Source organism: Liolophura sinensis, chromosome 1, assembly GCF_032854445.1.
Source record: "Liolophura sinensis isolate JHLJ2023 chromosome 1, CUHK_Ljap_v2, whole genome shotgun sequence".
Classification (NCBI taxonomy): Eukaryota; Metazoa; Mollusca; class Polyplacophora; order Chitonida; family Chitonidae; genus Liolophura; species Liolophura sinensis.
This window is the reverse complement of record NC_088295.1, coordinates 35,544,878-35,563,022: the sequence shown is the minus strand read 5'-3', so window position 1 is coordinate 35,563,022 and position 18,145 is coordinate 35,544,878. Positions and strand designations below refer to the sequence as shown.

At 38.2% G+C, this 18,145-nt stretch overlaps 1 protein-coding gene across 4 annotated transcripts in view; it reads left to right on the top strand.

The window, feature by feature from the left end:
• LOC135479356 (heparan-alpha-glucosaminide N-acetyltransferase-like) overlaps positions 1 to 18,145 on the top strand; it is a 35,764-nt gene that overhangs the window by 16,734 nt on the left and 885 nt on the right. For 2 of the 4 annotated variants that reach the window (XM_064759200.1, XM_064759183.1), the window contains exons 16-18: positions 294 to 406; positions 1,767 to 1,961; positions 4,012 to 4,143. In XM_064759200.1, the coding sequence (XP_064615270.1) occupies positions 294 to 406; positions 1,767 to 1,945 (292 nt within the window). In that variant the 3' untranslated portion in view covers positions 1,946 to 1,961; positions 4,012 to 4,143. Of the gene's footprint in view, positions 1 to 293; positions 407 to 1,766; positions 1,962 to 4,011; positions 5,270 to 18,145 lie in introns of those variants that run through there. The other 2 variants (XM_064759192.1, XM_064759207.1) reach the window with 2 other exon arrangements.

The following is an 18,145-nucleotide window of genomic DNA, read 5'->3' as shown; positions in this document are numbered from 1 at the left end:
GTCATTTATAACATTGTTAAACAGTTTTTTTTTGTGACCACTGGTGATGTTTCCTGTTGCCATCAATGTAAACATTGTTTGATACTGTATTTGTTTTGCCACGAATAAAATTGGTACCATTTCATGGCCACAAATTATGTTGCTGTTTGTATTGTTATCATTTAAAATCTTACCATTTTCATTCTCATTAGTTATTTTTACGCTTAATTCAAATTTATCCTATTTGTTTTTTCATGCAGTGATCTTGTTTATAGTTAAACGTGTATGATCATATGATTGACTTTTCTGCCCAGGTCCCTGTCTTTTGTGCTGCTGTTGGCTGGTTTTGCCTTTTTCCTCCTGACCATGTGTTACCTCACCATAGATGTGTGGAAGATCTGGTCTGGAGCTCCATTCTTCTACCCAGGTAAGTTACAGCTCCAGATTAAGTTTTACATTAGGTAGAGGTTCAATATGTCTTCACGCATGTTCTTACTACTTACTCTGCTCTATGTGGTCTGGTGTGTATAATCTCTTCTAGGGTTGACATGTATTATGCCCTGTATTATCTGAGAAACGTTATAATGACAATAAATAATATAAAAAAGAACAGATTTACTGCCCTAGCGGGTGACGTCATAGATGGCCATCCCCAGGCTGTCCGTGCTGTATAACCTGGGAAGGATGTCATTTTTGACATGGATTCTGGCTCTACAGAAGCAGATCAATTGAATAGTGGACTGCCATATCAATTGAATAGTGGACGACGTTGAAGTTAAGCTATAGCTTTATCCTGTGTTACACTGTACCTTTGATGTATTTATCCTTTTTCCATAATAAATATCATTTTGTTCCTCGAGGTATTTAAAATTCATTCAAATTTGTTGGGTGCAATTTAAATACTTGTATGATTTGGATGTCAGGGTTAGTGTTAGATTTGCTGTCTGTCAGTTTTTAGGTCAGTTAATCTTCAGGTTCTAGTAGGCTATGGCTCCCATAGTAGTTCAGTATTTTCCTGAGGGTCAAATTGTCTGGAAATTTGAAAAAGGGTCCTTCACCGACCTTTTTTTACAATTGTGTGCAGAACAGCAAAGCATTTCATGGAAAACTTTGATATGCTTGTTGTCAATACTGAGCGAAATGGTGAAGTTCTGACCAAGGTTGAGCTTGTATGACGTCATTCGGCAGAGACTACCTAAAACGAGCATCATTATCTGGTGATTTTAAGTGCAGTATTACTCAGATTAATGCGCCTTTTTAAAATATTTTTTAAACTCAATTTAACAATGTATCCAGGAGTAACTAATTATGAATAAATAATAAATGTGGACACTAATCCTTTAACTAATCATGAATTCTTGAAAAATATTACCCAGTGGACTAAAAGGGGACAAAAATCAACTCTAAGTGAAAAACTGGCATTCCTCAAAAAGTAATGTTTTTGATCATTTGGTGCTGTAATGTTTGTTAATCTACAGCATTGAGGTATTTCTACTCGACAAAAGCTATGTGTACTGGCAGAAATATTTTTAGTTTCCAGGAATGACATCCAATACATGACACATTCCTGTTGCTGTGAATTTTGAATATTTAGTCATTTGTAATACCGTAGACTTCTAGGGATACCTCAAGCATGCTAGTAGTGCTAACAAGCATTTTACCATTGCTAACAAGCATCTTAGATTTACTGTTGTATTGTGACTGTAATGTGATGTTTTTCTCTGCCTGCTACTTTCATTACTTCTGTTGTTCTACACCCATCTCTTCTTCTGGACTGACTATTGTAGGCATGAACTCCATTGTGGTGTATATCAGCCATTTGGTATTCGCCACATACTTTCCCGCCCAAATTTCTGACTTGCCTAATCAACACTGGGGTCAACTGCTGATAGACCTCTATGGGGTCGTATTCTGGGTTGTGGTTGCCTTCGCTATGTACACCAAAAAGATCTTCTTCGCCCTATGATTTCTCTTGTTCTTTGGTAAGGGTTTCCCTATTCTGGTCTCCATCCACCCTTTATCTTGGTTATCATTCCATCATTCCTCCAGACCACCCTTGTCATCATTCCCCCCAGACCACCCTATATCTTGGTCGTCATTCCGTCATTCCCCCATACCACCCTATATCCTGGTCATGATTCCCCCAGACCACCTTATATCCTGGTCATCATTCCCCCAGACCAGCCTATATCCTGGTCATCATTCCCCCAGACCACCTTATATCCTGGTCATCATTCCCCCAGACCACCCTGTATCCTGGTCATCATTCCATTATACCACCCTATATCCTAGTCATCATTCTCCCAGGGGGCCTCCGTGGCTCAGTCGGTTAGCGCGCTAGCGCAGCGTAGTGACCCAGAAGCCTCTCACCAATGCGGTCGCTGTGAGTTCAAGACCAGCCTATACTGGCTTCCTCTCCGGCCGTACGTGGGAAGGTCTGCCAGCAACCTGCGGATGGTCGTGGGTTTCCCCCGGGTTCTGCCCGGTTTCCACCCACCATAATGCTGACCGCCGTCATATAAGTGAAATATTCTTGAGTACGGCGTAAAACAACAATCAAAAAAAAAAAAAAAAAAAAATCATTCCCCCAGACCAGCCTATATCCTGGTCATCATTCACCCAGACCAGCCTATATCCTGGTCATCATTCCCCCAGACCACCCTATATCCTGTTTATTATTCTCCCAGACCACCCTATATCCTGGTCATTATTCTCCCAGACCACCCTATATCCTGGTCATCATTCCTCCAGACCACCCTATATTCTGGTTATCATTCTCCCAGACCACCCTATATCCTGGTCATCATTCCCCCAGACCACCCTATATTCTGGTTATCATTCCTCCAGACCACCCTATATCCTGGTCATCATTCACCCAGACCAACCTATATCCTGGTCATCATTCCCCCAGACCACCCTATATTCTGGTTATCATTCCCCCAGACCACCCTATATCCTGGTCATCATTCCCCAGACCACCCTATACCCGGTCATCATTCCCCCAGACCACCCTATATCCTGGTCATCATTCCTCCAGACCACCCTTGTCATCATTCCCCCAGACCACCCTGTATCTTGGTCATCATTCTCCCAGACTGCCCGATATCCTGGTCATCATTCCCCCAGACCACCCTGTACCCTGGTCATCATTCCCCCAGACCACCCTATATCCTGGTCATCCTTCCCCTAGACAACCTTATATACTTGTCATCACTGCTCCAGACCACCCTGTCCTGGTCATTGTCCCCCCAGGCCACCTGATACCCTGGTCATCATTCCCCCAGGCCAGCCTATACCCTGGTCATCATTCCCCCAGACCAGCCTATATCCTGGTCATCATTCCCCCAGACCAGCCTATATCCTGGTCATCATTCCCCAGACCAGCCTATATCCTGGTCATCATTCCCCCAGACCACCCTATATCCTGGTCATCATTCACCCAGACCACCCTATATCCTGGTCATCATTTCCCCAGACCACCCTGTATCCTGGTCATCATTCCCCCAGACCACCCTATATCCTGGTCATCATTCCCCCTATATCCTGGTCATCATTCCCCAGACCACCCTATATCCTGGTCATCATTCCCCCAGACCACCCTATACCCTGGTCATTATTCCCCCAGACCAGTCTATATCCTGCTCATCATTCCCCCAGACCACCCTGTATCTTGGTCATCATTCCCCCAGACCACCCTATATCCTGGTCATCATTCCTCCTATATATAAGTCATCATTTCCCCAGACCACCGTATATCCTGGTCATCATTTCCCCAGACCAGTCTATATCCTGGCCATCATTTCCCCAGACCACCCTATATATTGTTCATTATTCCCCCAGGTTGCAGCTGAATTATCACAAGAATTTGTTTGTGACCGGCTGTAAGACAAACATATTGAGCTGCATAAGGATATATGAATGTTAACAAATAATTTGGATAATTGAATGATTATGCTCATTGTAATAAGAAAAAAAAATTGTATTAAAGCCAAAACTGTTGATTAACAGCATCCTGTTTTGTCTTGCTTTCAGGAATGAATTCAATTATGATCTATCTTGGACATGAACTGTTGAAATATCATTTCCCTGTGAACTTCAAAGTGCCTCGAGAACATGCACAGATGACAGTAATGGCATTTTGGGGAACAACTGTCTTTGTTGTACTCTCATATGTCATGTACAGAAAGAAGCTTTTCCTGTCCATATAGGGGTTTGCCATCAGCAATCAAAACACCAAGGCCAAAGAGGATTAATCTTGCACAAAGTCGTAAACCAGGGCAATTTATTGTATACATTTGTCAATTGCCATTTTGCATGTGTTTAAATTAGTGCTGCAGCAGCTGACCAATGTGATCACTTTGCACTTTAAGGCTATAAGGTATTAAACTGGGCTCACATTTATCAAACGTTTGAAGACTTAACTGAAAAATTTAAAACACAGCTACAGTTAAAATGTACCGGCCCTGATGGATCTGTTGGTAGAGTGCCGCTTTGTTGGGACGGTAGATCCATTGTCAGACCTGGGTCAGGCCACACCTACGTCCTTAAAACATAGGAAGTTGTAGCTTCTTCATTTTTGCGTTCAACACTTAGGGAATAGTGCAACAACTGGTTGACCCGTATCAGTATAATGGCACGGGCGGAGCACCTTACTTGCCTTCTGTACATCGTCTCAGAGAAGCAGCATGAGATATAAGATTTGTGGAAATCTGTCCTGCAACAAGAAGGCACATTACATGCAGTCTAAGGACTCTTTAGTCGTCATATGACTGAAAAATTGTGAAGTGTGACGTTAAACCCTAAGCACTCATTCACTCACTCCATGAAGTTCAAACCTTGTGCACTGATTTTTACTGCAGAACACAATATGCTAACTACAATTTGAATTCTTTCCTTTTCTGAATTTGCCTTTTTAGGGACTTACAATTTGTGACTTAAGTCGTAAGTGGCTTGATAAATATGAACACAGGAGACAATCCTAGGAGGATTGTCAACAGAGGAGCTTGAGAGAAATGTGTTAAAAATCGTGTAAAATAATTTCTGGACTGTGATCAAACTTGGTTAGGACAAAGTTCTGTGGGCAACTTACTTGTTGTACAATGTTTACCAAGTTCACGTCTGATGTACATCAAAAGTACATTTACTACAATATGATGTAATGTCAAAACATATGTAATATCATTACAAAAATTGTTAATATTGAACTTTTTCAAAAAGAAAATTACAAAAATTGAAGTAAAACTTTTGAATAATAAAACATGCAGCACATTATGTTGTACACCTAACTGTAATTGTACATTTATTCACATATGTATATGCATATAAACATATATATATATATATATATATATATATATATATATATATATATATATATCCTTATTGATCTATATATATCCTACATTTATTTGAGGTGAACTTACTAAGTCCCCAAGTTGAATGGATAAGTGAGAGTTGTGGAACGGCCTTCAGAATGTTTAAATTTATACATACATCTATATTCGTTGTTGTTGTTGTGTTTTTTGGTTTTGTTTGTTTTGATTTTGTTTTTTTTGTTTTTTGATGAATAAAATTATTTATCCTCTCCAAAGCACTTCCACCTGATAAATCCATGTTAAAGCCAAACTCTTCCAGGCCAGGTTAATTTACAAGTTCTGATGCTACTCAACCAAACACGTCTATATGGTATGATCAAAATTACAGAAGTGCCAGGTTAATACCTGTGAGAAGTGAATACTACACACCAGCTATTCCAGATGTTGATTACTTTTTAAGTCTCATTGAATAGAAATTGTATTACAGTATCAGTATGTATCATTTGTGAAGTACTTGATTACAAATGGAATCTCATAACTGCTGGTAGTTAGCTTGGTGACATACTTGTTACAAATTTGCGTGCCCATTGATTTTGCACGTAGGTTTGCTATTGTTGTTGTACTAGAATGTGAAAAAATTGCCCAGGTTTTGTAGACATATTCTTGTCATATAGGTAAATAGTAATTGTAGTGGATGCAGTTTTTTGTTTAGTCATAATTACTTCCATTTACGCTGTTCTCACAGTATGCTCCTCAACTGTATGTTTGCAAATACAGTTTAATAAATAACATTACAAAGTCTACTGTATTGGAATTTTTTTTCTGTGTGAGCTTTAGAACTATACATGGATATTTCCTCTCCGGTCATACGTGGGGAAGTCTTCCAGCAACCTTCGGATGGTCATGGGTTTAGCCTGGTTTCCTCACACCACCAGTGAAATATTTTTGAGTGCGGTGTAAAACACATGTCAAATAAATAAATACATAAATACAGCCATAGATGCATTGAAGTGAAATCTGTCAGTGCTGTGGATCAAGGGTGTTTCCAGTCAGCCTTTACATGCTGTTGTATTCGTAAATAAAGTTCATTTCGTTGTTTGAGAGTTAGATTGGATTAATAGTGAAATTAAAATTTGGCATCACATTAAATGTACATTTAGACATTCTTTCCACTGGGTTTTGAGAAATGTGTTAAATCAAGAACAATGTTAACATGATTTTTTTTTTGTCATGTTCATTCTGTGTTATATTTTTGTTACATGTTTATGTTATATGACATTTCATTCTGATTACTTGAGTTAGTGTGCTTCGAAGGCTATGTATCTTGAAGTTTTATTTCTCTTTGGCCGTGTTTTTGGTTGCTGATGGCAGTAGAAGCTTTCTGTGTACGTATACAGTGATCTTATTAGCGGTATTGGCGGTACTACTTACCGTGTCTCCATCACAAAGATTAGTTATATGAAGTTAGATAGTCTTTATTATCTAGTCATTATTAGGCGTATACCTGTTATATATGTGGTAGAGATTTTGATCGCTTTTCTTCTGGAATTCATCCATTTGCTTTTTGCATGTCCAGTTAAGAATTCAATAATGAGTGAAGGAAAATAGCGTCACATTGATCCATTCATAAAATCAATGCTGATCTGAAATATACAGCAGTTATTTCACGTAAGTCACAAAACATTATTTCCCAAGCATGAGCATGACTGTGTTCTCATTGAACTGAATAGTCAGTTACCCCATGCTAGAATTAAAATGCATGACGTAATAATTAATTTATGTTTGGTGGGCCCATATTACCGAACTGTGTTTTGTATAACTGCTGTGTGTGTGTGTGCAAGTGGTGTAAACTGGATCCATGGGGCTAAGGGGCTGTGTTACTGTGGGTAAGTCAGAGAAGAATCCAAGGTACAAATATATATTTTTAACTCTAGTTTGTCTTGGTGTTAAAGATTACTATAAGTGTAAACATTATAACATGCGTGATTTTGTATCGCAATAAATCTGTTATTGTTACGGATTAGTTCATTGTTTTGTTAATATATATATATATATATATATATATATATATATATATATATATAAGTTTCTTGTTTGTTATATACATGTGGTTTTACTGGTGCTTGCAGCACTCCATGCATATGGATCAGTGTGCGATACAATCATTCCCTGTAACCAGAATGGACATAGGGAAGGGTTGTAATAAAACTATGTAAGTAGTCTGCGGGTAGATAAATAGTAAACAAAGAAAACAGAATTATACCTGGCATGTCAACACTCTGATCTGTTCAATCTGAAGTAATCTGTTAAATTCAACATATTAATGCTTTCTCATTGATGATGAAAAATAGATTGTGGTACTGCAACTATTGTGTTATCAACCATACGAACCGTACAATGCCTCGGTGCACCAACAAAACTATTATGTTGCAGTAACAGGACAAACCTGTCATATATCGCTTATAATAGTTTGTAGAATAATCTTTTCTGCTATTACTAAGAGAGTATTGGTAATAACATTGGTCAGTAAGATAGCAAGCTGTGGTTGCAGGATCTGCTGTCGTATCTGGCGTCATCGGTATCACGTTTCATGTTTCATCGTGTCCGGCAGGACGGATGTAAGCGAACTTAATACCAAGAGAAACGGAACTAGCTTTACTATTTAGATTAAATGTCCTGTTACTCTTTCTCCGTAGAGTTGATTAACACGCGATTTATTAAAATTTCTTTTGGGACAATCTCACAATACCAATGACATGGGGATAAATTATAAAAGTATTTTGCCTTGAAATGCTGCCGATGTGACGTTACGCCATACTCATTCATTCTATTGTCTTCAGACCTGTGAGACGTTTTGGGGCTTTGTAGGTGTATATTAAATTGAGAAAGTAGCTACATCTGTTCACGGTCATATAGCTGGAAACAGAATTGGCGGCTCTACTACAAGATTTGATCATTTGCGAATTTAGTCTCCGAGTTACATTTTGGTGTGCAAATATCAAATCTTTTGAGCCTATATAGTTTGTATATGACTAAAGGGTTATGTGCACATAATTGCCCTGGATTGAACCTAACGCATGCTGTTTGTAATAACATGGCCACGTGAAGACCAAACTTCGGTGGGCTTTCTAAAACGCAAGCCAAAGGGCCGAGTAGGGTGAGGCGAAGAACGGCCCTAGAGAAGCATGATAAGAAAGCGTAAATTTTAGAATCCCAGCACAATTCTGTAAATTTCCCTATCAGAAGCATAACCCTTGGTCGAAGCTATAAGAGATGGTTGCTCATTATTAATCTGACGAGAATGCACTCTCGACCAAAAGCACCATGTTTGGAACATACGAGACATTGTGTTTTTCATTTACTGTATATGAAAATTGACATTGACCAGAAAAATATTTTTACTTAACTTTGCGTATTAAAGTTTCGTTTTGGTTAACGGCTGTCTTGATATGTAAAACATAAACTTTATAGTGTGTTTGGTTTTGTCACATTTTGGCAAGTTTAAAATCCGTATTTCTGCCGAATCTGTAAAGCTTCTTTCATAGGGTAGTGAACTAACAAAGTTACTGTGGAGGACGAGTACAGAAACTTGAGATAAGAGTTCGAGTCTTAATCGTTGTTTTTTCTTTGAAACATACCTTTGTGTGAGTAAAGATATGGGCCATCTTGCACTAAATAGGCGTTATCATAAATTATAGAATAAAGAATAAAGACATCCATATATAGTAATACGTCACAAGGGGTAACTATAGCAAAATCGTACATGAATCCTGCTTGAGGGGAAATATTATCGTCTATCATTAACTTGTCATGCTACAGGTATCACTGTAACGGAATTACGCTTGTAATGTATTTCTTTAATTGATTGGTGTTCAACAGCGTGCGCGAGAATTTTTCAGAAAGACACATTTGTGGTGATTTTCCAAGCTATATAAGGTGTCTGATACTAACACCCATTCCAGTTTGTCTACCAGTGTTCGATTTTATGAATTAAACATTGCTTCAGTGCATATTTGGAATTTTACGTTTAAGTTGCATGCTTGTCATATACCAGGAAAAGAGGAGAAAACATCTGAAAAAAGAAGCGGTCTCACGAGTGTGCCTGCAGCTTACACTGAAAGCTACGTATATATAGTCAGTTTCGTTTCCGGAGGTCCATTGTTTCTTGCACGTTGGGCAAAAAAAATTCCCATGCCAAAATTAAGCATTTGTGAAAGATAAAGCTTGCAAAAGGCAAGCAGTCATTTATTTGTAATATTTTTCGGAAACAAACTTGTCGAGTTCGTCATAGATTGAGTAGGTCAAGACTTTTTTTCTTTGGCTACATAGTCACGCGAAAATATATTCCATCTGACATTTTATAATATATATAATATTTCGGTTTGAAACTGTTTTGTGTCAAGAAAGCCGACGTTCTACATTAGATCTACGAGAATGCATGTTTCTCCGGACTCGCTCTTCTTGGGGCCATCCGTGGTTAAAATAAGCTGTTACTTCGACGATCATGTTGCTGACTGGGCAGATTAAACAACTTTAAACCAGGTTCAAAACTGGTTTAAGACTTAATACCCAATTTAAGTTTAAGCTAAGTCTTCAATTTTGTACTAAGGCTAAAGAAAATTGTGTAACATTACATTATATATGAACTAAAACTGCTGCTGTTATACTTTGACTTTTGAGAACTACACTCGCTGCTGAATTTGGCTAAAAAATTATATATAAAATATGACTTTATACCAGTATTAGCTAATACACTTTCGAACAACTGGGCCATGAACTCCATGCGCAGAATATCACATACGTCACATATTCAAAAGATCGTCAGTAATTTGTTAAAGATGGGAGGTTTACCCCGGACATACCGGTTTCCTTTACCATGCATAGAACACATCACCATCGTATAAGTAAGCTATTCTTGACCATCTGGCGTGAAACAGCGGTCAAAATAAATAAATAAGTAAGTGAGTAAATAAATAAATAAATAAATATACGACATGTGAGCATACACAATGAAATGTACCAAATTAATATCACGGCATAAGCTATTATTGATATACCATAGAGGATTTGTCTTAAGAAATACGATGAAGCAAAGGCTCCTGTTTCCATGAATACAAACAGGATTCTGCCTGTTTACTTTGAACTATGTTCTATTCTCTTTATATGAGGGTGTACATTTCTTTTCTGTTGATATCTTGTCCGGCTGGGAACTATAAACAACAGCAAAGGGTCAGGGGCAGGACATACGTTCAAGATGGCAAAATATAGGTCAGTGCTCCAGTATTCTCTTCAGCTTTCTAGCGTCAAGTGAAGAAGGAATGGTGCCATGCAGGTACAGTCTTCGAATGTATCATATAGGTGAAATAAAAATATAAGTTAAATAAAAACGTCCTGCAATTGCATACTGGATATAGGTTTTGAGGCAAATTAAGTCTCATCTTATTAAAGTTAAAGTCCCAGACACAGTCAGTGCTCACAAAGAAGCAGTGTTCCCGCGTGCAGGGTCCTTGACATGCAGTTCACCCAGTCTGCATCCACAATGCTATACTCGCGTAGTTCAATTTTTATGGCAATTATTTTCAGCAGCTCGCTTAAAATTGTCTGAAAAGCATCGCTTTTCGATGACAGGCAGACTTGAAACACTTCGAACTACTATTTCATTTTGAAAAATGAGGATGTATGTTTAACCAAAACCCTGAAAATGTATGGAATAAAGTGTTGTATACTTCTCTGTATTTCTGTTTAGCAGTTATATGCGTCACGAATGCTTTAAATTCCAACATGTAAAACACTCATTCATCTAGGCGTCAAATAAGGCATTCGTATAATAACTACATATATAGTTATATATAGTATATAAAGTGAGAAATTAGGAGAGATTCCTGCGAAAAGAAGGAGTCAACAATTTTCAATGATGATGCAATTAATGTTCTATCGGTGAATTAATTGAACAAGTATCCAAAATAGAGTATCATGTTAGTTTATAAGTTGCCCCAAATCAAAATACGTGTCTCGGTTGCAATTTGATCGTAACTGTTCATACATGAGCATTAGTATTAACATAATGTATTTCATTTATGCAACCATTTTCTTTACTAGCTAAAACCAAGTGTCAAATAGGCGCTCCTCTTTTGGCCATGTCATCATGTCACTGGCCAAGCACAGGTCGTCTGACATCAAACAGCCAATATGGCAGCCACAGACGGGCGTCTCTCACAAATAAAAAAATCCATCATTCTCAGCTGTTACGCTGCAATGTTTGTGATCTACCTGTCCATGTATCTCTTCGCTTTAGAGGCACATACAGCTATATATATAGGGCTATATACAGAAACAGTGACGTAATTAAGGAACAAGAGTACATCGCTACAGACAGACCTTTTTTTCAGGTGCACAATTCCCAAGTTCATCATCGAGACAGCATGTTAATAAATGGATTTCAGAGACAAATATATGGACTGTCAAAACAGAAAATAAATAAACACAATAAAATAAAAACACTCCACCTCCGCCTACACTGATTTCTTCTTTCAATCTCAGCGGCAAGAGCTAAATGTAAGAGGCATTATTCGAATATGCATGCATGTGCTTGATCCAGCACGGGTGGAAACAAGGAGAGCTGTACGTGATAAGAATGCTGAGCTTATAGATTTTGGCAAATGGCCTAACTTTGTGTGACACATGTGGACAGACGGCTGTGATAAGCTGAAACCGTACGATTTATATATCCAGGAGTGTATTATCTGGTTGAATGCTCGCTCTATTAATAATAATCCAGGATTGTTGGAGGTTATACTATAAATCGAGATTGTGTCGACGTTGCTCGTCGTTTAAGAGGAGATTTTGGGACGTAGAAAGGACGTAGGACGTAGAAAGTTGGAGATTAAAAAACAGGCAAAAAAAATTTTTGACCATTTCACTTTTTCCATACTACGGACTTCTGTGACCATTTTAAGAGGAGGTGTATATATAAGATTTTGTGTAGAGCGTCCATACTATATACATTTGCTATTTTAGACAAACCTACCTGGTAGTTGGCAGTTATGTTACTTTAGACTGACATTTTATTAAACTTCCTCCTATCATGATGGCGGGGCCCTCCGTGACCCACTGGTTAGGGTGCTAGGGCCGCACTCTGAGTTCGCTGTGAGTTCAAGTTCAGCACAGACTCTCTCCGGCGTAGGAAAATCTTCAGCAATCTGCAGATGGGTGTGGGTTTCCCCCGGCTCTTCCAGTTTCTCCCACAATATACTCGCCGCCAAGTCGTTTATACATTCTTGAAACATTTTTGAGTACGAAGTAAAACTCCAATCAGTTAAATAAATTAATAAATCTATGCATGCTGCGTTGAAATCGCTGATAGCATTTGAATAGTTGTGTTGTGTTAGAATCGTGTGGTTGACAGATGAAGGATAAATCATGACTGTTTGTTTGCTGAGGTGGCTCCAACCATTCATGACCGGAGGGAGAAAAATGTTTAAATAAGTATTAGCAGTGGCTTTTTCCTAACTGATTTTCTATGGCCATAAATTGCCGTTAGATTTTTGGTGGTCTTTCCATTTCACTGTTGACCACACTTTTTGTAAGAAAAGAAATAAATTGATATGTACCGTAATAACTAAGATTAACGTTAGACTCAGCACAATATGACCAGTCAGAAATGAATTGAAATTATTTGGGGTGTTGAGCTAACAAGAGTGAACGTGTTAGGCAGTTTTTATGTCCACACTTATAGAGACGGTAAACTGCGATCTTAAAAGTATGTACGGAGCCGTAAAAGTGACATCGTGAAGATAAACTTTTTTGGAAGAAAAAAAAGTTTTTTTGGAAGATAAAAAAAGGCATGGATAAAAGTCGAATCGCAGCCCCGACTTAAATGGGCAATCACAGGTCGTTTGGAATCAAACAGCCAATAACTACATATTTTGACTAGAGTTTTATCATGAGATAAATAACTCGTATTTTAAATCAAGAACAAGGATTACAATGGGCATGATCGCCTGCACAGATCATTTGCTTGTAATCTGTTTAAAAACACTTATTCTCACGCTGCCACGCCGCAGTGCTTTTGAACTGAATGTACATCGTATATGTACGACTATAGGTCTAGGCAGAAACAGAGACGTACTGAATAAATGGAAGAGTACAACGCGTTAGACCGACTTGTTTTAGGCGGACAATGCATTCCCTATATCAACAAGGCAGCTTATTAATAAACAGATTTCAAAGGGACATATACGGACTAAATATAAATAAAGTACAAAATACAGCGTGCAGCCCCGCCCTTATAAAGTCTAGTTGATCTCTTTCAATCTCAACTGCAACAACTGTATGTGAGATCTGGGATTAACAGTCTGTCTTAATCCCAGGTGAAACACTATTCGATCTTGATCCGTCTAGGGTGGAACTAAGGCAAGCCATATATACGTTAGGACCGAAGGCCTTAACTTTGTCACAAACAAACATGTTCTCTTCCCAATTTTTTTTCCACCACGTAACGTTTCTTTCTCGTTCAAATGTTTTTGTTTTTCACTATGTCTCTTATACAGCCCCTTAAGTATGTGGTAAACGGTTATTTAATTAAATTTTGCAGGCATTGGTTTTAACGCCTTGTTTTGTCATATGCTATCGTAAGTCTAGCTCTTGCACGGAGACTGGTCTTAGTGCTATTGTACAATCTTCGTGGAAACAGGATAAGCGGAATATGCATTTTAAGATAATGTGAAATCCTAGCTGATCTTTCGTGCATGCTCATGATACTGCATGGTCGGGATTCTGAACACGTGATTCGCTCACAGTGCGAGTGACGAAATGAAAAAGATTCCTGGAACGGGATGTTTGTATTCGTAGAAGTTCGACCTAATCAGTCCAGCATAGTGGGCTGTTAAGTGTGCATGGCTTACCGATCTGGGCATATATAAGTGTGTAACAGGACAGCACACATGTACAATCACTATGGGAAAGTTAGTCGCCTTAGTTCTCCTTTTGCAAGTCATCTGTTCAGTCGTAATCTTCGCTAAACCCCCCATTGGTCCAGCGTCATGCGAACCAGGGAAAACACTGCAGAATGACTGCATCTCGTGTTACTGCACTGAACAGCGATTATTCTCTTGTCAAGAGAAAGCCTGTAACAAAGGCCACCATCTACGTGTGAAACGGTGGAACAAGTTCGACGAGAACTGCCCTGCAGGCGACAGGAAACGCTTTGGACCGTGCACCATATGCAGCTGCGTGCCAGGCATTGGCTACATTTCCTGTGTAACTTGGCCGGCTTGTTCAATCCGTAGACCTAGACCCTGATCATGAACTGAGACAAGGAGCGTGCAATGTTTCTGTAACAGGTAAACTCCTTTGGTATGGTATTTAGGTTATTAAAATCCTTATTCCTCTCTGTTGCAAATCTGAGACTGAAATTTGGATTGGATGTAGGCCTATGTCACACCTAAAATATGGCGTTCCATTCTTCGACTACTTCTCTCTTAGCAAAAGTCTCCTGCCTTTGTTAATTGGAATTAAGGCAGCATATTTTTTAATCACGTAAGGTGGCGCTAGTTTGAAGCAGAACCCCGATGCATTGTTACGTCTAAAAATTATTGTTGCATAACGTCTACAATGTTACAATGTATCAGTTTCTAACGTAACAACCGGCCCCGATAGCACAGTTGGTAGAGCGAACGCTTCGGTAGATCCAGGATCAACCCTGGGTCGAGTTACACGTAAGGCCTTAAAAGAGGCAATTGTAACTTCCTCACTTGACGCTCAGCGTGAAGGAAATAGTGCAGCGACTGGTTGACCCGTATCAGTATTATTGATCGGGCGGGGCTGCTTACCTGCTTTCGGTAAGCCGTCTCAGTAAAGCAGCACTCGATAAAAGAGCGGTGGAAGTCCGTCCTGCAACAAGGAGGCACTCCAAGGAATCCTTCGTCGTCATATGACTTAAAAATTGTTAAGTACGACGTTAAACCCCAAGCACTCACTCACTCTAATGTAACGTCGTTCTGGCTTTATTCTGACGCCATATAATGATGAGTTGAAGAACAAATGTTTGATGTTAATAAAATGGCGTCAAGGTGCTACTGCAGTCGTTTGACAGGTTCCAATTATACATTATATAAAATAGACAAAGCCTCAGACCGAACGTATACATCTACATAGTTTTAGGCAAATTGATAACTAAAATATTATCTAAATTTACAGTAGCTGAAATAGTAGACAAAGAATATGTCAAATATGTATTTGCGTTGTTGCATAAGGTACATTTCTCCATTCTTTAATTTGTGTGTTTTTTCAACGCTGTCTGTCGCCAAGATATGGCTGAAATATTGCCGATGTGGCGTTAAGCCATAATCATTCATTCATTCATTCATTCAACGCTGTCTACCAGGCTATTATCACGGAAGAGGCTTTCGCTTATAATTGGCTGTTCCATCAGTCTTACACCCTCCTACAGCATGGATAATTGAAATGGGGCCGACAGGGGAAATATAATAATTTGAAAAGTCATTCATGATTATGATGAATGAGTATTTATTTATTTGATGGATCTTTTAAGCAGTACTCAAGAGTATTTCCCTTTATACGACGGCGGCCAGCATTATTGCGCGAGGAAACCAGGCAGAACTGCTTTAGAGATGCAATTCGCAATACAAAGTGACAGGTTGGCAGGTACCTAGGCAGCCTCGTGAATTGTTTTCTCCAGGTTCTATATCTGGTTTCATTTAAACATGAAACTGACGGACACCATGTAAATGACCAATTTTTATATACTGCATGAAAAACAATTGCTTAATTAGTTAAAAAAGAATTTAACAAGATGTACCACATAAATTCGCTGCATGTGCAAAAGATATGCATTTAACAAAAGAGTTTACAGTGACAGCACTGCAATCTCCGACCATGTTGACCATGTGGCATAAACTAGAGATACATGTATACACTTCAAAAAGATTTTATTATTTAGGTTATAACTACTTGTAATATATAATTATTTGTTATTTGATTTCAAAATGTGAAATGTATATGGCTCATAAAGTTAAACAAACAAACAAAAAAAGAAACAGGAAGTAGCTGATGAAATCAAGTTTGTAATAAAATGAAATACATGCATACTATTTATACTGATTATATAATGGGTGTATTTGATTTATATATTTATATGATTGGAGTTTTACACTGTACCGAAGGGTATTTGACTACGACAATAATCACGATTAGGACGAGAGAAAACCGGAATATTTGTATGGAATTATATTAAAATTCAGTTATTATTTTTTATAAAACCACCTGTAATCGAATTATTCAATACAAAAACAAGACAAAACTTAAACATATTATGACTAGCCTATGTAGAAATGCCGATAACAAAATCCCTTTATCAACCGCATTTCACTTGCTGCCTGAAATCAGATGTCCTAATACACTTCACTTGCTGCACCATGCATTATTAGTTGTAGGTTTGCATGTATTCATGTCTCTACTTCTTTCAGATACTAGTAATTGCTATCAATCAATTGTGATATAGTTGAAAAAGCAACTAAAAAAATAGTTGCTAATGAAATATAAGGTTATTGACAACACAACATAGCAAAAGTAACTAAACAATTTGATTTTTGTACCATTTTTTTTGTAAAATATCTAATAAAACTTTCCATTCCAAAAGCATCAATTTACTTTCAACTGAGTCATGTGAAACTGAAAGCCCGTTGCACCTATATACACAAACTTAGCCTAGCGCTGATTTGCACGTGATTGCTAGGATACCTCGACGCTGAACTTTTACGCATCTTTGCCTTCAAACTTTTACGCCCACTTCGGCTAAAAAAGGCCTAGAAAGAATACCCTGTTTAAAAGATTGATGGTTATTGTGTGTCGTACGGCAGTGAAAATACGGCAATAATTTTTACATTCTGGAGCGGATGACACTTTCTTGCTATTTTTCCCATAATTCTTTCAACATGGCAGCTATCATAAAAACCGAAAGTTCGGCGGCCATATTTACCGTGTCTCACGAATACGACGGGTAAATGAAATTAACTTACATGCTACCTATAGGCCTCTGTTCGCTCGGCACGACCTTTGGCCTCGCCTCACTACGTTCGGTAATATTGTGGGATGAGTGGTATACGAATGTCGCTAATTTCTGAAGAGATCAGATTTATGGTTAGGGTTATAAAGAATGCAAACTGATGTGAATCATTAATGTGTTAATCACGGTCAAGTTTATATATTGATTCAGTGTGTCATAATAACTTTCACGTTTCTTACAACCTATGCTGTATAAGTTTGCATGCTGTTGAAGACGAAAACAAAACAGAATGGGTGAATAAGTTTAACAAATGTTAAAATATGCTTTAAACGTAACCTGATGGTTAAAGTCACAAATAGGCCTACACTACTTACAGACTAAAATGTATAGGCCTATACATATACCAACCAGAAAGAATCTCTGGATAATGTTTAAGGGCAAGTATATGAACAGCGGCAAGAAAATTAAGAAGGAACGGCTAAATTGTAACTCCATACATTTGTGAAAGAAATAAGTTGTTTTTCAGTGTCGGTCGCATTCCCGAGTTGTTTTCTGGAGACGTTGATATAGAACCCATAATCAGTATTCTGAGACATGTGTGATGAGATAGGTTGCTGTAAACTGTCAATACTGGCGAAGATTTCGTGTAATTGTAATTTGACGAAGAAAATTGGATATAGGGCCTACCTTCTTTCATTTTCTTGTCGCCACGGATGGAATAATATACCTAAAGCCATAATCATTCTTTCGTGTCGATTCGTGTCATTATTTTCAATCCTTGAATTATGGGTATAATTTTACGTCAGACAATTTTTTTGATTTTGAG